Source organism: Cygnus olor, chromosome 3, assembly GCF_009769625.2.
Source record: "Cygnus olor isolate bCygOlo1 chromosome 3, bCygOlo1.pri.v2, whole genome shotgun sequence".
Lineage (NCBI taxonomy): Eukaryota > Metazoa > Chordata > Aves > Anseriformes > Anatidae > Cygnus > Cygnus olor.
The window spans coordinates 45,062,423-45,089,557 of NC_049171.1; the positions used below are offsets into that span (position 1 = coordinate 45,062,423).

Here is a 27,135-nt window from a genome sequence, read left to right on the forward strand (position 1 = left end):
AATTTCTGTTTAGTACAGTTAGGGGATTATGGTTTTCCTTTTAATTTTCACAATTTTAATCATTACTGATTAACCTTTTTCTTTCAAAATAATTTTTCTGTGCTACGAAAAAATAACCTTTCTTCTTTCTTTTTTATTTTCTTTCCTTTTTCCTTCCATCAGTCTTACCAAATACAATCAGCAAATTACCAAAGAATCAAACTTATTTGCTGCAACATCCATACTCTGTCTTCTGACAATCTCCTAGATGGCAGTATTTCATTTGAAACATGGATGAAGTTTAGGCAATAGTCTATACCTTTAATATTTTATTTATTTATTTATTTATGTATTTTGGTGTACTCAGTTGTAGTCATTATGCTATTTAGTAGAATGATGTGGAATCATTTCAAATGAGAAGTTGCTAGCAATGGGCCAAATCAAGTGTATATTAAAGACGGATGTTTTAGAGACTGAGTGAAATAAACAGTGTGTAGGTGTTAATACAGAGCATATTTTAAGTCTAACCAGTGTAATCCCCATTTATAATTGTTGTTAACTATATGGACATGCCTGGCTAATGCAATTAGTTATATAAAATGATGAAGTTGCAGTGACAGATACAAATTTTACAGTGAATAATTGGAATTCATTTTCAGTGCATTGACAGCGAAGTGAATCATAGCCTATCAGTGCAGTGAAGTAAAGTGTTTCAAATGAAACTCCAAAAGATAATTCTAGCTCAAGCATCATCATTGCTTTCAGCAATGATTAGGAATTGGATCGTGGTTGGATCCTGGGCTAGGTCTATATTCTTAATAACATTCATTTTTTCTTGTATTCCTACAGTTTACAATCATTTTTGTTTCTACAATGACAGTGAAGAGTCATAGAAAATAATATGAGGATTGTTGTTTGTATGTATATGTCTGCTGAAGTGAAATATATGTGAAAATTAGAATTCCCTGATAGCAGAGTTTATTTCTATTGGAACCTGTCCAATTTATTGGGTAACTTCATGCTTCTACATTTTTATTTTGACTCGTCTGGTTCAGAAAAGGTTGGTCATTGGGGTTGGCCCCATTTAATAGAAATTAAATTACCTGGAGAAAATTGATGAAACAAATAATTCTCTGCTCAAATATGTGCTTTTTCTCCAATGAGGTGACCTGCAATTCTGTTTTTCATAACAAATCTTCAGTCAGTTATTTTTACTGGATCTGCTTCATATACCTGATCCATGGATCTGTCATGGATCTGTTCCTTCAGTCTCTTTCTACAATATCTGTACTTCTGTGTACAATGCTTGATCACCACGAAGATCAAAATAAAGATCAGCTGTACTGGGAAAATTGATTGGTACCAGTTTTCCCACTCTTCCTTTACTCCTCCTCTCTTCCTACTCAGATCTTATTTTAACCTTATTCCTTCCAGAAGTAATGATTAAAAAGTTTGATTACAGGCTTGGTAGATCAGGGATTCATAAATTGTACTCATAACTTCAAACTTGTCACAGTGCGTGCTCTTAAGAAATATTGATACGTAGCCTCTGCTTTGTTTTTCCTTATTTGGAGGTGGTAAGTGAAAGATTTTGAAAGACTTGCAGATGACCTGTATAAATCAACTAAGGAAAGAAAGCACAAAATAATATTATTAATATTGTTTCTGATACTAAAAGCAAACACACAAAAACATTCAGAAGTACTGTGTTGCAATTTATCTTTTGCTCATTTGCAAAGAATTTCAAATTTCATCTCAACATTTCATAGAGAGTGAGGAGGATGGACAGTGGAATTGTGGAGTATGTCAGCTTTCAACAAAGCATTTTTATAAAGCAGTTTCAGGATGTGCTGGCAGAAATGTGGCTCTGGGAATGATGCCCAAGATACAATGTCAGCCATACCATTTGGGGAAATGAGAGGTATTAATTCTGAACTGTTATCTTTGCAGCATCAAAGTTATATTAGTTGTTTAAGAAAAATAAACAGCTGTTTAATTAAATTAGAAATTAAACAGATGTTTAAGAAAATTAAAAGGCTGCAGAGCCTTACTTAAGTACAAAATATATCAAATGAAACTGATTTTCTGTGTCTGTCTGTCTGTATGTATATTGGAAGAAAGTCATGCAACTTTTCCAGAAGTGCTTGAAATTGGTTTGCACAGTCACCTTTTTCCTTACCTCTGAGAGCCTGATTAGCAGTAATGTGTGGTAACTTTCAAAGATGAGCAAATTCTCTTCCCAAGTATCCTGAGAATATATGAAATATGAAATATGTATATATATATACATACATATGTGCATACCTTATGATAGCATATATGTGTCTTTAAAGATGGATGTATATTTTTGTTTGTGTGTGTGGCTTAGTATTAATAAAGTGCCAGTAGAGACTGAGAAGCAATATGAACACTCGTTAGAAATTTTTTACTCAGGAAACTGTATAACTGACTGACATACTAAGATAATACTTTATATATAAAAAGCCATGCAGTTTTAAAAACGGTTAGAAGTTGTTTTTTTTAAGGTTAAAAAAGTATTAAGATTGAAGAAATATTTTTTACTTCTTGCTCTGGTTAGAAATGTACACAATAAACTGAATGAAAGAATTTTTTTTTTAGTATGGAAAATAGGTTGTTAACAAGAAAACTATTTTGTGTCTGAGGCACGACGGATTGCTCCTTAAAAATAGAAGACATTTAAATATATATATATTTTTTCTTTTTGTTACATGGAATCATGAACTCTTTCTTATTCTAGAAGTGTCTTGTCAAAAAATCTTATCATATACAAATTCTCAATTCATTCTTAAAATGCGTAGTAATTAATTATAGTCATTAGGTTTTTAACAGTTTACCAGGATAGAAAACTAATGAAGCCCTTTCAAAGTCTCGTGCAGCATTCAGCTCTGTCAGTTCCATGTCTGATGATTTTAAAGTTACTTTGATAGTGATCTTTCCAGCCCTTAAGAGAACTAATGTAATACTATCATATTTGATAATTCCAAATTATAAAGACAAAACTATTGTATGGTCTACACTTGTATTATTTTTATAGCATAATAATAAGGAAAAAGTGGGTCAGTTATGAAAAAAACGCAGTAGCATCATTGTTCTTCTCTGGACTAATCGAGTTAGTTGCTATTAGAAACCTGCATAAAGGTGGTAGAGTTTTGCTGACAAAGCAGCTTAGATTACAGTGGGAACACAATTTCAGGTGTCATTCAATTGTGCCTGGAATAGAATAGAATAGGCATAACCAAAGAGTGCAGTTGTACTCACCATGCTCTATGGAACTGAGAAATACCACATTTTAATATTAGATTTAATGGTCCTGTATGTAACTTGATACCATGTTTTCTGCAGAACATCTGTTGAATTATTTTCTTTATCTAAATATTGAAATTTATCACTTAAAGTTATCTGTAAGAAAATTGTTTTGTAGTGGAGCCATCAGACAAGTACGTTTTCTTTTTTTCACTTAATTCCCCAGTTTAAACCAGTAACATAGAAATAAGAGATATATGATAAATGCCATATTTTAAAATTTAATTTCTTGTAATATCTGAGAAATTTCTTGAGGGCCACATCCAATCAGGTTTTGACTGTCTCTAAGGATGGAAACTCTACAACTACTCTGGTCAGCCTGCTGTAGTGTTTGACCATTCTTTGAATGCAAAGTTATTTTTTCTTATGTTTAAATGAAATTTCCTTCATCTCAGTTTTGTCCATTGCTTCTTCTCCTTTCACTAGATACTACTGAGAAGGGTCTGGATCCGTCTTCTTCACTCCCTGTGGTGTAATTGCTTAAAGTAACTAGGAAAATAAAACTAATATTCACATTTTTAAAGAAAATGTACAGCATTGAAGAGGCTTTCAGGGTAGGGCGTAGCTGCATTACCTGAGCATTCTCTAGGCTTCCGACCTTAGATGCTATCACACTGGGGGTACCTGGAGTGCTGATTCTAAGGAACAGTATGGAGCGTAGAGCGGAGTGGAGACACCGTGGCTAGGCTCTGTGACCACGTGGGGACTCAATTGTTCTTGTGCACACCGAGACTGGTAAACTGCACTTTTGCTACCCTGAGCCAACGACCAGTCATGTTTTTGACAAAATGCTGTACTCTAGTGTACTTTTGCTCGTTATAATATCATTGTAATACCAAAACACACCTCCATCCCAAAAGCTACCTGCCTCCAAGGTGCGACCACCCCTCACTGAGCACGCGCTCTGAATTTCTCGGGGCCTATACCTTTAAACGAAGACGGGAAAACTTTTCACCAATCATAACTGAGATATGCTTGAATAGAGTCAGTCAGGCTCCACCTAAAAGATATAAAATAATATAAATTGGACTAAGAGAGAGGGGATGTTAGGGAAGATACCATCACGAGGGAATATACCATCACATGGACCTCCTGACTTCTGGGATCAGTTGATGGGCTGAGCCTCTCTTGCCCCCCTCATTGGGACGCCTTTGGGTGAGATTTGAACACTTGGTTTTACTGGGTGTCTCCGCGGAAATTCAGAAATCTCTATAGAGTCTTTGTGCCTTTTAACATGTTAATTTCCAGGCTGTGCACCTGTGTATTTCATGCATGCTAGCTTGCTTTTGCAGACAGTAAATTATCGCCAGCAGTCCAAAGAACCTGTGTACCTATTGCTGTAATAAATTGCACTTAATTGCATTGTTCCTAGACTTGATAGTTCTCATTGAGTGCGACTAGAGTAAGGGTGTGTTAAGTTGTTGGAGAATCGTGATCGTGAGAGTTCAGTGCTCTGAATCCGACCAGACCCATAACTGTTAATCGGCTACACCCATTAGCGCGACACTCCCCTGTACCAGCTTTTTGTGTTGATCAGGTTCCCCTGAGCCATCTGTTGTCCAGGCTAAATGGTCTCAGATCTCTCAGCCTCTCCTTGTATGGCAGGTCTCTTACTCATCTCTGTAGCCTTTTGCTGGTCTCACTCCAGTATGTCCCTGTCCCTCATGTACCAGGGAACCAAGACTTGGATCTATCACTCTAGATATATCTCACCAGTGCAGAGTAGATGGCAAGGATCACCTCCCTCGAACAGTGGGCAATGTTCTGCCTAATGCTACCCAGCTGATCAGCCTTCCTAATCAGTCTCCAGCATGTGTACTGTTGCCTGGGTGTATGCTTCCCAGTTGCATTTTCCTTATTTGAACATCCTGAAACTCCTGGCAGCACACTTCTGCAGCCTTTTGAGGTCCTTTTGAATAGCAGCGTAACCCTCTCATCTATCAACCACTCCTCCCAGTTTTGTATCATCTACAGAATTGCTGAGGGTGCCTTCTGTCCCCTCATCCAGCTCACTAATAAATATATTGAAAACATTGGTGCTAGTATTGACCCCTGGTATACCACTAGTGACTGATCTACAGCTAGACTTTATGCCTCTAATCAGTCCAGCAGCTCAGATGGTTTTCATTCATTCTCAATTGTCCTCTTACCTAGTCTGTACTTCATCAATTTGTCATTACAGAAAACAGTGTCAAGACTTACTAAAGTCAAGATAAACAAGATTCAGTGCTCTTTCCTCATCCACCAAACTAGTCATTTCATTGCAGTAAGCTATCAGGTTGGTCAGATGAGATTACCCCTTTATAAATCCATGCTGACTACTCCCAGGCATCATCTTGTCCTTAGTATGACTTTCAGGATTTCCTCCAGTGCTTTCCCAGGAATGACATTTATGCTGACCAGCCTGTATTTTCTAAGATCCTCCTTCTTGAAGACATGAGTGACATTTGTTTTCTTTCAGTCCTTAGGAACTTCATCTCCACAACTTTTCAAAGATAGTTGAGAGTCGCAGACATTAGCCAGCTCCCTCAGCGCTCATGGATGTCCCATTCTGTTAGTTGTCCCATGGACTTGTTTGTGTGCAGTTTGTTTACATGTTCTTTCACCTGTTCCTCCTCTACTCAAGATTAAGGCTTCTTTGCTCCAGACTGGCCCACTAGTTTCAGGACCTGGGATTTCTGAACACCAATCTTCTTAAAAGTAAAGATTGAGGTGAAGCATAAATTAAATACCTTGACTTCCTTTGTGTCCGTTGTCACTAAGTCCTCTGCCTCATTCAGCAGCAGTTCCACATTTTCCTCTGTCTTCCTTTGGCTGCTTATATACTTGTCATAGCCTTTGACATTCCTCAGCAAATTCAACTCCAGATGGGCTTTGGCTATCCTAAACTTGCGTCTGTGCTTAAATAGTGCTATTGTGCTTAAATAGTGCTATTGTGCTTAAATAGTGTTGCTATATTCCTCCTGGGTCACCCGTCTCTGCTTTCACGTGCGGTATTCTTTCTTACATCTAAGTTTTGTCAGGAGCTTCTTGTTCATGTAGGCCTCCTGCAACCATTTGTGACTGCCTGAACATAGGGATAGACAGTTTTTGAGCTTGGAGGAGGTGATTCTTCAAAATCAGCCAGTTCTGAAACACTCTTCTCTCCAGGATAGTCTCTCTTGGGATTCCTCCAAGCAGGTTCCTGAAAAGGCCACCGTTGCATGGGAGGGCAGAGGAGCCTCTGCACAGACGGGATCTCCACAGTATGGGAAAATCCATCATTTTGTTTTTATTAAAGCTGATAGTTAATAATTTTATACTGGTATCCTCAGCATTTAAGTAATGCCTAGTTCTTGGACAGCGAGCATCCTCAACAAGCCTGTGGATGGCACCAAGCTGAATGGTGTTTCCCTCCGGAGGGAAGGGATGCCATCCAGAGGGACCTCAACAAGCTTGAGAGGTGGGCCCATGAGAACCTCATGTTCAGCAAGGCCAAGTGTAAGGTCCTGCACCTAGACTGGGGCAATCCCAAACATCAGTACAGACTGGGTGATGAGCAGACTGAGATCAGCATTAAGGAGAAGGCTCAATCTTGAGGACGTACGGTGGATTAAATATTTGACATGAGCTGGCAATGTGCACTTGCAGCCCAAAAAGCCAACTATATCCTGGGCTGCATCAAAAAAAGCATGCCAGCAGATTGAAGGAGGTGATTCTCCCACTCTACTTGTGACACCTCACCTGGAGTACTACACCAGGTCTGGGGCCCCCAGCACAAGAGAGACATGTTAGAGTGGGTCCAGAGGAAAGCCACGAATGTAATAAAAGGGCTGGAGCACCTCTCCTATGAAGGCAGGCTGAGAGATTTAGAGTTGTTCAGTCTAGAGAAGAGAAGGCTTTTGGGAGACCTTATAGCAGCCTTCCAGCACTTACAGGGAGCCTACAAGACTCTCTTTACCAGGCATGTAGTGATAGTACAAGGGATAACAGTTTTAAACTGAAAGATGGCATATTTAGGTTAGATATAAGGAAGAAATTATATACTATGGGGGTGGTGAGGCACTGGAACAGGCTGCCCAGTTGTAGATACCCCATCCCTGGAAGTGTTTAAGGCCAGGTTGGATGGGGCTTTGAGCAACCCGGTCTATTGGAAGGTGTCCCTACACCTTCCAGGGCAGGGGGGTTGGAATTAGATGGTCTTTAAAGGTCCCTTCCAACCCAAACCATTCTATGATAATATTGGATAAACTTTATTGAATTTAAGTAAATGTAAAATGTTATTCAAATGAGATAGCTTACATACACCCTAGGCAGCACAGAGTTAAATTTGAATCAAGTGAATAAATAACTGCTAACATTTTCTTTCATAGATTTGTGCTAATGCTTTTGGATAATGAAATACGTACTGTAGGAGCCATTCTTTTATAATTACAGTGTACGTAAACCATTGTATGATATTCTGTGAAAATATATGTAATATAAAAACACTTCAGTTTTTATTTCATATTGTAGAGTTCTCTAAAAAGACTTTTTTTTTTTTACTATTTTATAATAATGATAAATTCTAATTACAGCCTAAGACACCTGAATTTAAAGATTCATTGAGATTCTCAGTGTGTAGTATTTTGTTTTTTGTTTTTTTTTTTTTTAAAGTCTAATCATTCTGATAGGGGCTTCTGTTATAGGAGTAAATCCCGTATGCCTTAAGGTGTTTGCTGGTGAGAGAACATCTTACAACTGCACATGGCAGCAAGACAGGAAAAACTTTCCACAGCTGTGAAGTAAAGAGAGTATGTGTAATTCCGTGTGCATATAATAGTATGAAAGGAAAAAATATTATTACCCTTCAAGATGGAGTATGAAGATTGGAAAAAAAAATAATTAACCATTCAAATGTATGTCTGATGCACTTCTAATAAAGCAGGGTGGGAATAGCTGTCAGTGGTTCAGCTGACTTTGAACCTTGTGCTGTAGAGTATGATAAATTCTGTTTCTTCCTCCGTGTCCTGGACATTCTCTTCCTTGCTAGAGAACTTCTCTTTGAAAAATTACCAAGATGGACACAGAATATGACTGCTGTTCTTCAGTTTATCATGCCATATCTTTGAATGATTAGGTGAATGGAGGATTCTGATTTCCTCACACCTGATGTAATTAAAGTAAGAATTTATTGATTAGTGATTTTCTCCAGTCCCTGCCATCTAATGTAGCAGCATGCAACTCCATCACATGGTATGGTTACTGTTTGTGTTGCTGCAATACTTCCATCTTCCTTGGGACTGTATTTTGTGTTGGAAGGTCTTTGTCAGACCTGCTTGCTTCTAATTGCTATTGTAACCTTTAGTTGGTGCAGAATTTCTCTCTGCAGCAACTAGCTTATCCTCGCCATTCTTTGGATGCTGTCATAAAAAGGCCTTAATCTCAAGTACTCTAAGGTAAAGAATAAGTGCTATTTAGGACTATGCTTTCAGATAGATAAAGGTTTTTTCCTTTAAAATATAGTCATGCATGGTTCTGTTGTAAAGTGAGAGAAGTACTCTTTGTTGTGGAACTAATCAGAAAGCCATTTTAGGATGTACTCATTTGTTTGTTTTCCTTTAAATTGATAACATTCTAATTGTACATCATTCATCTCCAACTCATCCTGAGAAATTAACTGAAGAGAATTCTCTTACTCGTATTTTCTCCATTGTAGAAGAGACCCTGGTAGTGCAATTCTGGAAACTTGGCCCCTTATTTCTCTTATTTTCAATTATTGGTGAAATAGTTGACAAAAAAATTGAGTATTTCAGAGATATTTTGTATCTAAATAGCAAAATTGATTTAGTGTTGTAGTATTACATTTGTATGTCAGTCATTCTATCACCTTTTTGCTTTATGCCTAATATCTACCCTGATTCGGTCTTGCCCTAAGTCAAAAAGATCTGCCAGTTACAGTCACTGGTAGATTATATCTGAAAAAATGCTAACACTAGGCAGGAAACAGCATGTGTATTTTGCAAAATCAATCCATTTGTTAACACATTTTTGTCCTCTATTTGACAACATTATTATCTGTTTGGACAGTGGAACTGATATTATTAGATCTGTGGAGTTGCAAGTTCAATAACGTAGTCAGATTGACAAAGATAGTTGCCAAAATATAAATGATTTTGACTTTGAATGTGTAGATCATTCTTAGAATTTAGACTTGCTGCATGTGGAATAGTATAAGGTAAATGCACTTTTTTTCTAATTTTGTTTTTATTTGTATTTTACCTAAAATTATGAATTTACCTAGAATTATGAATTTACCTCAGAGATACTGCAATCATGAAGATATTTTAAAGGAAAAAGGTTTCTTTCTATCAAAAGAAATTATTTCTCTTTCCTTTTGTTTCTTTTGACACAAAGATATATTGCCTTCGTCTGGTGCTTTTTGTTTATACTAATTGCAGTGTGAAAGTATAAGTTCCAGGAAACCATTCTTATATGTTATTTTCCACAGTATCAGAAAATGATGTCGATTGGTTGAACATTTAAGTTGGTCTTGCTTTGAACAGTCAGTGAACTTAGGTGAGCTCCACATGCCCTTCGAATGTAAATTACTCTGTCATTCTCTGAAATGAACTGGTCATATTGTACCTTCTTAAACTAAATATAGGACTTGCTATTAACAAATATTTACAATTAATTTAAGGAGTTAGAATTTAACCAAATAACTCATTTATATAAATATTTTCTTCATCCCACAGATTGTACAATAGTGCCAGGCAAAAGTATTGTTACCTGCTCCCTCACATTTTTTCCACAGATTGTGGAGGTATTAAGAGAATATAGGACAAAGTATGTGAAATGACAATGGCATGATTAAGTATTAAAAAAAATGAAATAGAAAAAAATATAATCTTAAAAGGCAATGTCTAGTCATGTAAACTGGCAGAGACGTCCCACTTGGCTATTGCAGTCACAAAGTGATCATTCTGAATTCTGAAGATCTTAGGATATCAGGATAGGGACCTGTATTTTGGGTCTGTGCTTCCAAGGTTGGGTTATCTGATTGTCCTGTTCTGTCATATAAAACATGCATTATTTATTCTTATGTTATTTTTCTTATTTCATCTGCAAGTTCCTTAGAGCTTTGTTCCACTGGAGATTCTTAAAACTTACATTCACTTTTATACTGCTTTGTTTTCATCTAATGATCAAGGGTTGGATTTCCTACAGTATTTTTAAAAATAAATGGTTTGTTATTCATGAAGGCTCAGTTCAAATTTTAAGACCAAAATCCACAACTGCCAATAGCTTTCCAAAATATCTATTTTCTCTATCTTTGGGCAGCTGTATCTTCTTACAATATCTAGTGAGTTGGTTTCAGATTAAGACTAAGGGCGACTACTTGCCCCTTGGTCTAATAGTTTTGAGTTGTGTTGCTCAAACTTTTACGTGTTGCCATGTAATTTTTAATGCAAATTATTTTATATTCTTGCTCTACTGTTTTCTTTCTGCATCATCTGGAATATCATCCATAATATGCAAGCTGTAAAAATTTAGCTGCTGTGGAATCAAGCCGTGACAGTCTGCTTGAGACCTATAAGTTCTGAATACCAATGGAAATGAAGTGTGTGGTGTTTTTGACCACTGAACCCTTAGTAAATTAAATGAACAGTGCCAACAGTTTCACATTTTTACATAACAGTGCATTACCAGAATAGATCTCATGATATGATAAATGCTCATAAGAAAAGTAAACGATTGCAGACAACAACAACAAAAAATGGAACATTGAAGTGTTCTAATTGTGTGGAATTGAGAGTATTATACAATATATAAAATACAATGTGAGTAAAATAAAATATATAAATATTTGAATTTATACCGTGTTACTGGGAATAAAACTGTTAATCTTGGTTTACAATGGGCATTCTGAATATGGTGTTATCTGCAGCTGTGTTATTTGAATAACATTATTTCAAAGTAGCTATACCATCTCTGTGATTACGTGCCTGTATTTATATACAGTTTATGAAGAAATCTTTGCAGCTGGCTAAGTATTGTACTGTATATTTTCATACTCTGAATTTCCCACTTTCATACATGCATGTGTGCTCATACACATACACACATGTACAGTATGTACAGGCTTTTAACAGCTGTTAACAGAGATTAAAAAGTAAATGCTGTAGATTTCTTGACACTGATTTCCATTACTTTTTCAATAACAAGTGATATAGGACATTTACTAATCTCCTGTGAATTATTGCCATAAATAACTAAAACTAAAAGTAAATTGGCAAAAAGCATTCTATTGTATGAGTTCATTTTAACTGTTGCAACTGTTTAATAGTCAGTTATCCACAAATGTTTTTTTTTAATGATTTCTGCAAAGTAGTAAGGACAGGCATACCTTACTAGAACTTATTCCATGTAACAACTTTTCAGTTGTAGCACTTCCAATTTTAAAATGCTTTTCATTTTGCACCAGTACTTTTACATTAAAATATGCAAAACTGCTTCCTTGCCCTTTCCCTATGCTAGCACGAGCATATACATATCTGCTTCACAAATATATCAGTTTCTTAAGAGCTCACTGAAGAAGTGACAACATAAAGATATACATTGTTATGTACATTTTAAGAAGTTTAAAAAGATGTGATAATGTTCATGTTTTCTGCAAAATGCAACATTTTTCTTCACTTCTACCTTTAATAGTTTTTAAAATTCTCTTTAAATGCTGCTATATTGCTTTAGCAAACAAGAAGTAGAATAAATTGGTTTCCCTAATTAGAGGAGAGTTTTAAATTTCAGCCTAACTAGTGCAAGAACAAACCTCCTCTGTATAAAGTTTGAGCTTTGCCTAATCTGATTTTTCGCTTCAACATGTTTCTTCTGACTTACAGCCTATTTCTCTTTTTGTATTTCTGTCAACAGAAAGCTGACCTTGCAGTTGCACCATTGGCAATTACCTATGTCCGAGAGAAAGTCATCGACTTTTCCAAGCCATTTATGACTCTTGGAATAAGTATTTTGTACCGCAAGCCCAATGGTACAAACCCGGGCGTCTTCTCCTTCCTGAATCCTCTCTCCCCTGATATCTGGATGTATATTCTGCTGGCTTACTTGGGTGTCAGTTGTGTGCTCTTTGTCATAGCCAGGTAACATGTCAACTTTTGTGATTTTTTTGGCAATTGTTATAATCTTTTTCTTACTAATAATTGTCAAAAGTCACAAAAATTTTCTTACTTTCATATTCTTATATTATAACTTTGTGATGTACAGAAGAATAATCAATGATGAGGGCTCTCACTATTAATTTTCTGCATTGCCATGCTAAGTCTCCAGTTTGTTATGCCACCAAGTATTGGGTATGTTAGCTAGTTTTCTCCTTTTATTTACAAATTCAGAGACATTAGCAAGTTTATGTAATGCCTTTTCCCATTTGTACTGTGTTTACAAAGAAAGGGGCTGATACATTTTATGTTGTTAGCATGTTTCATTTGTTGCTGTGGGGCTTAATCACAAATTGAGTACTTAGCTGCCCATGTTAATCATAGATGTCCAAAATGGGCCTCTACATACTAAAAAAAATAACATATTACTTGACGTAGTTTAGAGTCTTAGAAGTAGGGTACTAGAATATTTATTTTTTAACTGCGTGCTAGGTAAAAATCCCAGAGATACATCACATAATTTAGAGTCGAGATTTGAATATGTTTGTAAACAAGTTTTTAGAGTTAAGGACCTCAATATGACTGCTAAATTATAAAGTGATCTGATATACAGGACTCTGTTGCTTCTACATCACTTTTTATCTATTTTCTTCAACATAGACAAGCAGGAAAAAGTCTTGTCAAAAAATCCTTTTATATTTACCTTTTCATTGTTAAGTAATTGGAACTGACTCCAGATGCTCACAGAAATATAAAATTGTCATAACTTTGAGTCTTGCTGTAATAGGAAAAAAAAAAAAAACAACAAAAAACAGTCAGAACAGTCAATCACCAGTTCCTGCAAATGTCAGTCTTCAAATATCATTTGAAGATTCCTCCTAGTAGTCACTTTTAAATTTTATTACTATTATTTTTTTGAATCGAATAAATATAAACGGTACTGTTTTTTGTCTCAAACTTCCCTTTAATGAGACTTTTTTTTGTCTATAGCAATGATTTTTAGAAGCAAATGTTTGACTTGATAATGCAATCTCACTTCAGCCCCAAGGTTTTTATGATTTCATTCTCTGATACACAGTAGAATCTTCATATTTTTCTCTTTCCATTATGCTGTAGTTGATACCAGGGTTCTCCATCTTTCTTTGATACTATCTACTTCATTGTAGAGAGGTTGTATCATTCCTGTAGTAAAGGGAGAGGTAATATTTCTAGAAACCATTTTATAAGTAATTTAGCAAGATCATCTGTACATAAAGTGCAAGAAATATTGAAGTAATATAGACAACACTAAAACACGTTCTGTAATGATTAATTTTGTTTGTGTGCCTTCCTTAAAAGTGTGCTTTAAAGAGCCAGACTTAGGTTGAAAGTTTGTTGAAAGAACAGTAGATTTTAGTGGGCTATATACTAAACAGTAAACTCATTTCTGAGGTGTTCCTGTAACAGGATACATCAGAAAGCACAGGATTTACAGATGAGAATAAATTAGAAATATTATATTGTGAAACACCTCATGTGAAATATTTATGTGTATGTTCTGAAAGTTTTAACCCTATTGTTATCATTAAAGGACATTTTCAGCATGATGCACAGCGCTTTTGACATGAGGATCCCAGTAGGAGTTTTATGGCTGAGTTTCTACTTATGCTTTGAAAATGTGTCTTGTTATATTCTGTAGGAAAAACACATTTTTCTAGAAGCCTTTTTTTTTTTTTTATTGAGCTATTCAGCCACCTTATCTCTCTAACAGAATTGGAAACAATGTTTATTTTCAAACAGAAGCACCACATTTTAGACCATTATTGCTGAACTTTTTTTTACTTGTCTGTTTCTGTGACCAGCACTACAGAAACCTCATGTACTTGGAAGCATTATCTTAATTGTAAAGCATTACAAAATACATTTTATATTGAGCAGAGGAATCTATTTTTGTATAATTTTTTTTACATTCAACTTTATATTAGCCTTCAGATTTTTTAATACCTTGTAACCTTATAATCAAATATTGATGACACAAATTTAGAAATAAAAGATTTAGGATTGTGTAAGACAACCTATAGATTTTTTTTGTCTTCATATTGCGGAACAACTTTCTAAATACGTGATAGTATTTTCTAACACCATAGTTCATACAGGGGAAAAGATCTAAGTTAAAAACATAATCATTTGATGAATACTAAAGACAGAAAAGCAGGTATTCAAAAGTAAATTGCCTTTTGCAAATTCAATTTGTCTGTCATGTAAAATAAAATAATGTTACCTGAAGGGTGATTCTGTAGAGAATTTTGCAGCTTAGTGCTGAATATGTATTTTCAGTACAGATTATAATTTAGGTGCTGTACAGGTATGCATTTTTCAGTCCTGATTTTGTGAAACTGTTGGGCTGTATGCCACTAGATTAATAGGTTCCATCCAGAGTGTCTTATTAAGAAGATTTTTATTTCATAACAGTCCTGTCATAATGAATGTTTAACTACAGTGTTTAATAATAACTATTGTGTTTCCTAATAAGGTGTATCTATGTTTGGAGCAATACTTAATGTCTTTTATGATATTTTGTTTTGTAATTACAGCTCATCAGAGTATTCAGAGTAGAATGCTTACTTTAGATTTACACCTCCCATTTTTGTGTCAAATGTTTCATGAGCATACTATGATTTTATTGTTTTACCATGTCTTTCAAACAGGGCCAAAATGTAACGGCTTGGTACATTGAAAACAGAAACGAATAGTTCTATTTTGGTACTTGGAATTCACCCAATAGTTGGTGGTATGGTCCTATTTAGGGAAAACTGAAGAAAGTAGTAAAAGGTTCGAGAATCTTTGAGAGAGAATTGCTGAAAGAACTTTTGTAGAGTAACATAGCAGGTATAAATGAAAAAAGGAAAAAAAAAAGTAATATATCTCAACTCTTTATTAGTCTTTTCCTTTATCTGAAATAACATTTGGTTTTCACTTCCAGTCTGAGAACTGGATATAAAGAACTGGAATCTTTACATACGCGCAAAGACAAGGAGCAAGGAGAGAGATTTATTCATTAGTTAGGAGGCTTCTCTGTGTCATTTTCCTCTTATACTTCCATAAACTGATGAGTCATCTATTTATGTGGAGATTATGGATCTTGTGTTCTGACTGAGATGAACTGTGTATTGTAGTGTATGGTGTTTAATTGTCATTCTTGGTGTGGAATTATAGCTGTGATTACTCCACACATATGAAAACTTCATCTTGGTTGTTGTGATTGTTGAGTATAAGTAGTTATGCTGGTTACTCTCTAAAAGTTCCTTTCTTTTTCATACATGCTGATAACTGATAAACCTAGTCTCCCTGACACTAAGCCTATTACTTTTCTGTGAACAGAGAAAGTCATACAGCATTTTTCTTTTTTCATTTTTTTTTTTTTTAATAAGTGGCACCAGTAACTGGTCTATTTCTGATGCTAGCTGGTAATGTCTTCGTATCACTCGTAGCAGTGTCTTTTGTTATCTGACATCTTGATTCATTCTTTGACTTGGAATACCAGTTAAATTCACAGTTTACATGTTGATTAGATGGAAAACTAAGGCTAGAGTAAAATGCACCAACTCCTTTCTCGAGTTCTGTCAAGTATACATCATCTTCTGATCTGCATAATGAAAAACCTTGATTACTATTTCTTAATCATCTTTGTTTGTTGTTGCAATCCATTGTTTCATTTCACAAGAAATATGCTGATTTCATAGTTTTGCATACCAACTTCAGAGGCACATATTGTACCATCTTTTCTACTAGCCTGTGTATATGACACAGCTGTTTCCTATTACCTGGTCTCAGCAAAATCTGATGTGTTAGTAACTGGGGGTACGGCCCATTCTGCATAGGCACTATGATGAAAACCAGTTTCATACCTTTAAAAACACTAATTTGATAAACACATCTTCCAATTCATGACTTTCAAGAGTAAACAAATAATGTTCAGCTGGCTTACTTCATCATAGTAATCTGATTTTTGAAGTCCCTTATGTATAATTTTAAACACCCATGTCTTCATGAAGCTTTTCTGAAAATCCAAATTGAAGGACAAACTACTTAAATATTTTTTATCCATTCACTTTCTACCTGATTTACTGGAATTCAAGTTGTTCCCTGCACATGGAAGTATTTCTCTGTGTTGTAAGGTCTGTTTGCTGTGAACATGTCTGTCTGTCATGACGCAGTTTACTCTTTAAGTGACCTGTCTTAATACCTGGAAGAGAGACACCTGCCTTAGCATGATGCTTCACCTTTATGGATTAGCTGTGAAGCAGATAAACTACCCTGGATGAAACACTCCACTAAATGAGCTCTTACACTTTTTGTAGTGAGCTGTCTGGTGTATCAGTGAATCTGTTGTGTAAATATGCTTACACTGTGCTCACAGCCTTAATTGCTAATATTGACTCATAAGTTGTCATTTTAAGGGGCTTGATTCTCCTTTACGTGTACCGCATTCTGTATGTGTGGACATTCTGTTATTCTATCCTATTTCTTATAAGTCAAGCCCTTGTTCTAGTTTCAGCTGTCAAAGCATATAGTAAAAAACATTTTTCCATTTTTTTTTCTTAAAGCAGAGATCATAGAAACATAGAATCAGAATATCCTGAGTTGGAAAGTACCCACAGTGATCATTGAGTCCAACTCTAGGTCTGCACAGGGCCACCGAAATTCAAACCATATATCTAAGACCACTGTCCAAATGCTTCTTGAACTCTGGCAGACCAGTGTCTGACCACCCTCTCAGTGGGTGAAGAACCTTTTCCTAACACAAGCCTGACCCTCCCCTGTCCCAGCTCTGTGCCATTCCCTCAGGTCCTGTCGATGTCCCCAGAGAGCAGAGCTCAGTGTCTGCCCCTCTGCTCCCCTCCTGAGGAAGCTGCAGGCCACCATGAAGCCTCCCCTCAGCCTCCTCTGCTCAGGGCTGAACAAACTAAGGGACCTCAGCCTCTCCTCATAGATCCTTCACCATCTTTGTAGTCCTTCTTTGGGCACTCTCTAATATTTCCTTTTTATACTGTGGTGCCCAAAACTGCACACAGTAAAGCGTGTGTGTGTGTGTAAGACCGCACCAGTGCAGAGTAGAGAGGGACAATCAGCTCGCTTACCTGGCTGCCAATGCCATGACTGATGCACCCCAGGATGCAGTTGGCCCTCCGGGCTGCCAGGGCACACTGTTGAGTCATATTCAACTTGCCATTAACCAAAACTCTCAGATGTCTCTGTGGGGCTGTATGTCCAGCCAGGGCTGCCCATTCCCAGGTGGCATCCATCACTTGCTCTTGTTAAACCACATATGGTTGGTGATTGCCCAGCTCTCTAATTTGTCAAGACCAGTCTGCAAGGCTACCCTCGACAGAGCCAACAGGTCCTCCCAATTTAATATCATCTTACTCTATACATCTTCTAGTCCTACATCCAAGTCACTTATGAAAACGTTAAAGAGAACACATTTATTTTAATCTTTTCTCTGTGAACAAACATAGGAATACCCTGCTTCTTCAGACTTGAGCAGGTGCCTGAGCATTGTATCTTTCCGGAGTGCATACATAACTTTTTACATCTCATCAGTCTTCTTTTTTATTTCTTGGTGAGCTGATTTCTGTCCTTGAGCTTGTCTGATTGATTCTTGAAGTATTCCTTGAAAACTATCTTGATGACAGAAATTAATGGTAGAATGAGAGGGAAGTACTTTTCCAGTTACTATGGAACTCTGGTTACTAAATTACTATGTTGATATTTATTCAAGTAGGAACTTAGCATATTTGCCCTTTATTCTTAACAAGCATTCTTCCTACGAGAATTTTATCTCCTGAGGCCTCCCTAGAGAGCTATAGCATATGTTATGAAGTGTTTTCAGGAATGGATTCATCAGCCAATAGGGCAGTCCAGATGTCAACCCTGAAATCTGCTTCTCTTACTATCTTACAGAATTCAGTTTTGTCTCAGTTGTAATGCAGGTGGGGATATTATCAACTAGATGATAAAATACTGTATAAGTAGGCAAGGATAAACACATGCAAAAAATCTAGCTATGACCCTTAGTCTAATGCCTCCAAAAGATTCATTATAGTCTGTTTTTTTTTTTCCATATCATTTTTCTAGTTGAAAAGCAATTCAAATTCTAACATTAAAAATGTTAGAGATCATGTTTATTGTGAACATAGACCAACCACGCCAGGCCCCAGAACATTGATTGATTTTTGTGAATCAGGCAGTGATAGCATTGCAAATTGTTTTTTTTCTCTCTCTTCTGTGGGTTTTCTAACTTCTTACTGACTGATATGTTTTTGTATCTGTACAAAAAAAAAAAAAAAATCCTAATATTATGTGAGAATGGTCTAAAAAGGTTCTTCCTTTCTGAACTAAATTTTTCCTACTTCAGTTCAAACTTTGAAAGTTTTAATTTTAGGTTTCTGTCATTTAAATAAAATTTCAGTAACTGACCCTAATATATAGAGGACACTTCAACTATATCATAGTTTTTGCACTAATGAGAAAATTATTAAGTATATGCTTTTCACTTAGTCTATCCCACTATGTGTTACGGCAGTGAAATTTTACAGTCATCTTGTCTGGTCAGCAGTCACTGGAAGTGTTGTAATCAAGACTTGCATATGACATTTCAAATATGCTCAGATATTTCTGCTTACAACTTTTGACAAAATGTGGATGACAACTTTAAATTGCTCAAATAAAATGGGAGTTTACTGTGCTCTATGCAATCAGTATTACCATGAATCTGTGTAATCTGTAATAGTATTTAAGTTTTATTTTCTATAGTCAGCACACATCCCATACTTTTTCTATATTGAGAATGCAAAACATACTGAATTTGTAATGCTTTCTTATGGGCATCACCTAACTTGTCTTATGTAATTATTTTGGGAAGTTATGACACAGGTTGCAATCTGTGTTATAGAGTCTAAATGTTGAGGATGAGGACACATGGCAAAAAGAAAGACATGTATAGCAATAAGGTATAAGCTGCAGTCTCTCACTTTGCTTCTTGACACTCAGAAAGACAATACAACCTCTTACCTCTACCACAAGAGATTTATCTGGGTTCATTGCCAGTTTATAGAATATCTAATATAGAAATAAAAAATTCAGTAAGGACTCCTAATCCTTTAGGATGCTCATGAATCAATTCTGTATGTTTTCAACCTCCTTCTGATGTTCAAGAAGAGACAAGAGCATCAAGAGGTCTCACAGTCTACATAATAGCATCTATTAGAATACTGTTACAGGTTGCAGTAGAAGAAAAAAATCTTATCTTTTACTCTTGTAACATCAATAACCTCCCTAGATTTTAGGGGGTGAAAAGACAAAACAATACTCTAAAACCTTGCCATACTGGCAGTAGGTCAGTCTGACATCCTGGACACTGCTTATTATACATCAAATGTAAGAAGATACTGTCATTAGCTAAATCCCCATATGCACTTTGAAGATGCTTATTTATGTACCTGGTTAATTCTGGATTCTTCTGTAAATTTTTTTTTCTTGGTGGAAATCTAGCCAAACTTTGTCTTTCACAGAGTTAATATGTGGGTGGGGCCCCCCTAGGAAACAGAGAAGTAGGTCTGGTGATGTCAGTAGTTAAGGAAAAGTAGATACGGAAAACACTTTGTAGCATTTGCTCCATCAGTGTGTTTTATATTAATTCTTGTTATTTTGTAGATTAACCTAATCAGAAAAAAAACTTTTTTAATTTTTATCTTTATTTATTTATTTATTTTATTTGAAGAGTATAGTAGTGTATTTATACTGCATAAAGTTGCATTTGGCCTAGAAACTCTCCATCCTTTCTCTTGCGTTTTCCTCCTTATTCTGAAAGCCATAAAAAGGTTCTTCAATACATCACTAATTACCCCAAAACTTAGGTATTTTGAATGGAAGAACTTAATCATAACTCTGTTCATCCTTAAGGAATGTGAACTCTTACTACCAGCAAGTCAAGAAATCTCTTCATTCTCATTTACTTAAGCATCTTTGTTTAAAACCAGGAATAAGATGGACAGCTCATTCTGTCTGTACTGATTCTGATTTTACTTTTTAAGCCTTGTTACATGTAGGTGTTATGCATTTACAAGCATTTATTTCCTATCTATTTTGATGGAAGATTCTAATACAACCTTTTATGTGGTCGTAGGAGTGCTGGTGGAAAGTTGTATCAAAAGTCATGTTGGTATATTATATTTTATAGCATGGTTTCTCTTTTTTTTTTCTTTCCTACCATTTTCTCATTTATGTTACTCCACTGAATATTTCACTGCCCAAATATATCACGATTCTATGTATCTTTTTGAATCTTGACAGTATCTTACATCTGACAGATCTCTAGCAAACAAGCCAAAGTTTGTTTGCTAGAACTCTTTCAGAAGATTCAGCTGCATAACCCGACTTTACTACTAAAATCTCAGTTTTCATTGGTGAATGGCTCTGAAATAATGAGTTTACTTTCTGACCTGCTTCCATATTCAGTTTTGACTGACTAGAATTGTTCTGTTTGACTCATTCTGCTTCATTCAGTTCATTGCTAGACATCTGCCTGAATGCCATTCACTGTTAATCTAAATCATTATTTCAAACAGCCTGCAACAGTTTAGTAATTGCATTTGCCTTCCCTTCATCCCTAGAACATCCTGGGAGATGCTGAAAGGTATTATGCTGCGTGTATCATCACTTCTTTCCACACAAATGTAATCTTAGTTCATACTTGAGTTCACATGCCCAGTTTCCTGTCATTTTTTGCATACTACATAACCAAGTAAAAATATTATAAACATACAGTGGACTTTGCTTTGGAAATATGTCAGCAGTCAAACGGTGACATTTGTTAAAAAAAAATAAAAAGTGTCTGTCTAATGTTATTGGATTTAACCACAGGCAAGAAAGCTCCCATCCACCTCATTTATTTTCTTAAAATGCCTTGGGTAAACAGCCTATAGCTAGGGGAGTCAGTAGCTGAAGAGTTGTGAAGAGTTCTCTAACAGCATGCAAAGAAAAGTAATCCCATACTCCTTGTAGAGAAAGGTACAAAACAATCTGAGGGATAACTTAATTTAGTTTTCAAAGATGTTAACACTGTAGTAGCACATGCAATGGTTTGCCCTTATTTTAAAAGCCCTTGCTAATTACCAGCACATCCAGTACATGAAAATATTAGATTGCTTGTGTGAAGTAGTTTGCTTGAGAAAAGTATAGAGGGAGTCTCCAGAAAACATGCTGAGCATTCTTTTCTGATATTGGATCCTATCAGTCAGTTTCATTAAAACTTTTTTTTTTTTTTGGGGGGGGGGTGGGCGGATGGGTATGTGACAAGAAAAGGAAAGTAAGACACAGATCTAGACTTTGTGTTTTCTACATTTATTTAGCAAATCATAGCATGGGATACTGTTAAATGTGCCTAAAGAGAATGGTTCCTCTATAGATGAATCCAAGTGTTTTCAAGATAAAGTTATGCTTTTTGAGAAGGACTACTGTTTCTTCTGGTTTTGGAATTACGGTGGGTAGGAGGGTTATTATTTTTTTTCCATGTGTTTTACTCTGGCATGGATTTTACTCTGTCATACATAGTATTAGTGGGGAGAAGGAAATTGTAACTCTTTCCATAATGCATAATAATAGTTTTCTTGTGCAATTTGCAAAACAGTGTAGTCATCTAATCTGAAAAAAAAAAAAAAAAGAAGAAAAAAAAGAAACCAAGAACTAGTGGAACAGGAATGCCGTCAATAAATATCCAAGAAAGCACCACAGAACCGTCAAAAGATACAATTAGTAATTTGACAAGTGGTAATTTGAAAGTGTGCAAGTTAAGTGGTTGATTCCTTTGATTCCTTTTCATTATCATCAGTGACTGAATTTACAGATTGATTGATTTATCAGTGGATGAATTTGACCAGCAGTTGACACTTTTTTGTTTTTGTTTTCCTCCCAAAATCAGAACAGCAAAGCTCATGTAGGAGACATTTTATTTATTCAAGCCATTTCACACAAACATGGAACACCTTGTTCTTAATGGCAAAAGTCTTTCTCAAGAAAAATATAGGGGTTATAGTGATACGATGTTAGCAGCCTTGCTTTTGCAAAGTTAGCATTTGTCTTGCTTCTGAGCACCCAGAAACATAGTTGTACTTTCTCTGTTAAACATATAAAAATATTGAGCAAAAATGGCTGTAAGGATTGAAAGACAATTTTTATGCTAAATGAGGCAAACATAGAAAAATGAGCATTATTTTTTCTCTATAAATAAGTGGACCCTTATGGAATGGATTTCTTTATATCATCTAAATGTAGAGAAAACATTATTGTGTAATGTCAATAATACAGATGAAATCCTAGGCTACTTTTAAATGTTTGTAACTGAATAAATGTCAAATTATTTGGAGTAGTATTAAATGCCTGTTACAATTTAGTTTTGTTTTAAAAGATCTGTTTCTGACTGCAAAACTATAAATAATTAAGTTGTGCTCCTGCATATCTAGCCAAAACCAGATTTCCTAAATTCTTCTGACTCTCAGTCACCATTACCATTTGATTCTGAAAATATGTAAATTGAGCTAACTTGGAAAACAAACAAATGAACAAAAAAGCAAAATTTACTTGCTAGAAACTTATGTCTTTCAAAGATAGAGTTTTTCTTTCTGGGAGGAATTTTTTTAGACTTTTGAATTTATTAGACTTGGCTGATGTTTAAATGTACTTCAAAGCAGTGACATTTTTAGAATAAATTAGGAAATAATTAGGGAATATTTCTTGGCTGTGATATTCAATATCTGGAGATAAGAAGGCCTGTTCTCTAGAAGTTCTTGTAGGCAGAAGTATGAGAATTATTTATCTCCTTTTTTAACTTTTAGATGTTAGCCAAAAGTTTACCTGGCTTATGTTCAGGTTCTAACTCATTGTAGTAGGAGCCATTGAAGCACCAACAAGACTTGACCAGAATTCAGTCTGAAAAAAGAAGTATAGTAATTGTTTTTGACGCTGAAACTAAATCACTAGTGTGTCCTCCAAAAGTTTCTGAATTATCTAGGGAAGTCATACCATGTTAATTCTAATAGTGATATTGCTTTAGTGTAAAGCTTAATTCAGGATTAAGAACCAAGGTGAACATTTTTTTAAATAGTATTATAAAAAGATCTGACTTTAGCCACAGATGTATCGTTTTTGCAGGGAAAAAATTATACAACGTGGTAGTTTTTCAGCATCAGAGTTAAAAAGTAAAGTATCAGCTAATGGAAGTTGATTTTTTTTTTTTTAAATAAAGCCTTTAAAATGTCAGAATGTTTCTTATTAACCAGTGTTTCATCACTTCAGAGAGGAGTTTAAATATAAATATTTTTTATTAAATAGGCCTGTTTAAATCCTTCTAGCATTTATTCACTCTCATCATACTTGTTTTGGTTATGTTTTGTTTTGTTTTGTTATGTTTTGTTTTGTGTGGCCATTACACCTGTGTGGTACCTGCACTCAACAGTTAGGTCTTGTCTAAAGATTTACAGGAGATGGCCTCTAGCTTTGAGAACCACAAAGGCAATGTTACTTCAGCTTGATGGGGCCATTTGTATAATTCCAACAAACTAGAGATTCAATAGACCCAGATCTACTGCCTCTTTCCATTCCAGTTTCCTTCCTCGACTGCATGGATGGAGCAGGAGTGCCACCTGGAAGACTAGTGATGGGGTAAATAGTGAAATGGTAGATAGCAGAAGAAGGTTTTACGCTCGTTTTCCCTTTCTCTGTTGCATTGTTGTTGTGCATTCAGATCGTTAAAGAACTTCTTGTCATTTCCATGAGAAATAGCTTTAGCTTTACACAAAATGAGATGCCCATTTGCTATTTACTTACTTGTTTTGTAGAAACAAAGATAGTGTTCCCATACTGTAGTGCCATCACCGGTGATGTAACACAGTTTTCAGCTAACAGTCAGTACAGTAATTAGCTCATGTTCTTGATAGGTATTTTGGAGTGAAAATTGGAAACGTGAGATGCAGATCCAGAAGTTCCTGTGAAAGAATTCCACCACTTAAAAATTCTGTTTTTGTGGCTGACACACTGTAACTGATGAGGCCTGTCCAGAAGAAAAACGGAAGCAGTTAGCAGAATTTTGTACATTGCACAGCTTCGCTGTGCTCACAGAGCATGGCAAAGATAATGTCAAGTTGCAAAAATATCTGAAAAAGGATTTTAATTAGTCATATTTATCCTCCACACACTTCTCTCTCTTACTTTCTCTCTCTTGCTCCCCTTATTCTAAACAGGCATGTTAGATCAGAGTGAGTAGTTAATCATGTCAAAAACCTGGTCAGCGTGCCCTTCGTTTATTGGAATTAAAGGAATTTTCACCTTGCTTCAAATGTAACTGTAATTAGATAAAGTTGTTAGGTAGGTGGATAGCAGAGGTTCCTTACAGGTCTCAGTTTTGTTGTGAGAAGCCCAACTCTGCCTCCAACTTACATGTCAGAGAAGATTGTTTGTACTCATAACGCCTTCCTCATCATCCTTTCGTACTGTACAGTCATTTGTGCCTGTGCAAACCAAAAGTCAAAAACAAGGAGGATGGTGTTGCACCTCTACTTTTCATGAAAGTAAGTGACTCCACAGGTGAAGGCAGTGGAGATTTCAGGGTGGTATGGAAAGCTTAGCTGGGCTTTCTTGTAACCCAATACAGATTTCCAAGAACAATGCCAAGCAGGCTTATATCTTGTTACATAACAAATACAAGGTGCTTGCTTTAAAGAATTCACAGTTCATAAGGAGTAGTTAAATAGTTTAAATTGTTAAATAGGATGATAATTTCTACAAGGTGCAAAGACAAGTGAAAAAATAATATAAGTACATTTCTTAAATAGGCAGGTTCAGCAGTCATAGTTCACCAGCTGTCTAGGCGGGACCAGATTTCAGCTTACTTTCTACATAACAAAGCAAATGAATTTTGAGGTTTTGAAAGATGGGTATAGATTTTGGCCTTGGAGCTTTTCTGACATGAAGCTTAGATGAGATTCAAATGGTGCCAGTGAAATAACTGCACAGAATAACTTATGGTAATTTAAAGCCTTAAAAACACTTCCAAGTTTGTCTTTCTCTAGGGGAAGAGCAGTGGATATGAGGAACAAATTAAGAATAAAATCTTAACAGTTACATATCAGGTTAATTTGTGTTGAAAGGGATGTGATTGTAAGTATTGAAACTTAATGGAAAACTGCAGGTGCTTGGGACAGGAGCATGCACTAGCTGCCTCTACAGAAAGATACAGGTTGACTGTGGGTCCTGTACCACATATACCAGATCCCTAAAGATATCTTGAATATCCTGGGAAATCTGAAGAGTCTGAGACATTGGTGTTTAGGCAGCTTAAACTCTCTGATGCTGTTTAAGTTTCTTTATACATTAGATATTAGATTGGATTCAGATAGTCCATGAGGTACTAAAGGCAGTACATTTGAATCAAATGACAGGATTATTAGATAACAGAAATACAGAATGATGTCAAACTAGTAATCCTCAGTAATGAAAAAGTTAGTGTTATTGTCTTTCCTCAGAACAAGAGGGAGACAGTAGTATACAGTCTTTTTTGGTAGAAAATGAATGAGTTACTCATACATCCACCAGCATCTTGGGTCTGGTCCCTACATTGTTGAAATACTACTTCTAGAATCATAATTTCTAGAAAACATAGGCTGGAAGAAATCCTGAGCTGAGGCAAGATCTGGTATTCTTGCCTGAACCCCTGACGAGGTTTTATCAAATTAGAGGTACTGAGGGGTAAATTCCAGCAAATTCACAGTACTATGAAGAAGCATGGTTGGTGAGGGTGTGAGAATGGGAGTTCCTGACTGACAGTGCTATCAATGAAAGAAACACAGGTATCTTTTTAGTATGTAGCTAATTGTTTTGTAGGTAGTTCATATCCAGGCTTCAGTTTTTTTGGTTGAGGGTGGGAGAAAGGTTTCTAGATTACTGAAGCCTCCAAAAAGCTTCAACTGCTTCTCTACCGTCAGGATGTGGAGCTGCATTTCAGAAGAATCCCTGTGCTCACACAGACTTTGAAGCACACAAGTAGACACGTTTAGTTCTATTGAAGTCGTTTGCAATCTAAAAATGAGTCATGCATTTTAATTCCTTTAACCATGATCTTTTCCTGAAGAAATCCTGTGTGTTAGCAGTAGCTAATTTGTACAATTTGTACAATTATTGGTACTGTTGAGAACTGTAACAGAATAATCAGAAAAAGATGAAACATTGTAAAATCAAATATCAACCTGAATAAGACAGGATGCTAAATTATTTTCCTATCACAAAATCAATGTAGAAATCAATGTGAAAGCTCTCACTGATTCTGATAGTAGCATGACAGGTCCCAAAGTCTATGTATCTGCTTCTCAAGGGCTAGGGTCCAGGGCTTGCTTTCTGGCCCAGAGGACAAGTGACATGGTCTGTGTTTCATATGACTAAATACTCCATCATCTCATGGATCCCACCCACAGTGCATACTGACACTTCCCACTGAAATACATCTGGCCTTTATCTGAGTGAAGTTAGCATAGGCCAAAACTGTGGACAGGAATGTGCTAACAACTAAACTGTTGCAGATGACTGCATGCCACTGCTGCAACCTGAGCCCTTCCCCTAATTCGCCTATGTAGGTATAACCACAGAAGCTCTCAGAATTATTTGGATTCCT

At 35.9% G+C, this 27,135-nt stretch overlaps 1 protein-coding gene across 8 annotated transcripts in view; it reads left to right on the plus strand.

The window, feature by feature from the left end:
• Window positions 1–27,135, plus strand: part of GRIK2 (glutamate ionotropic receptor kainate type subunit 2) — a 411,568-nt gene that overhangs the window by 262,630 nt on the left and 121,803 nt on the right. For 7 of the 8 annotated variants that reach the window (XM_040551172.1, XM_040551173.1, XM_040551178.1 and 4 more), the window contains one exon: window positions 12,196–12,419. The exons of the other annotated variant lie outside the window; for it this stretch is intronic. In XM_040551172.1, coding sequence (XP_040407106.1) covers window positions 12,196–12,419 — 224 coding nt within the window. The remainder of the gene's footprint in view (window positions 1–12,195; window positions 12,420–27,135) is intronic. 8 annotated transcript variants of the gene reach the window in all.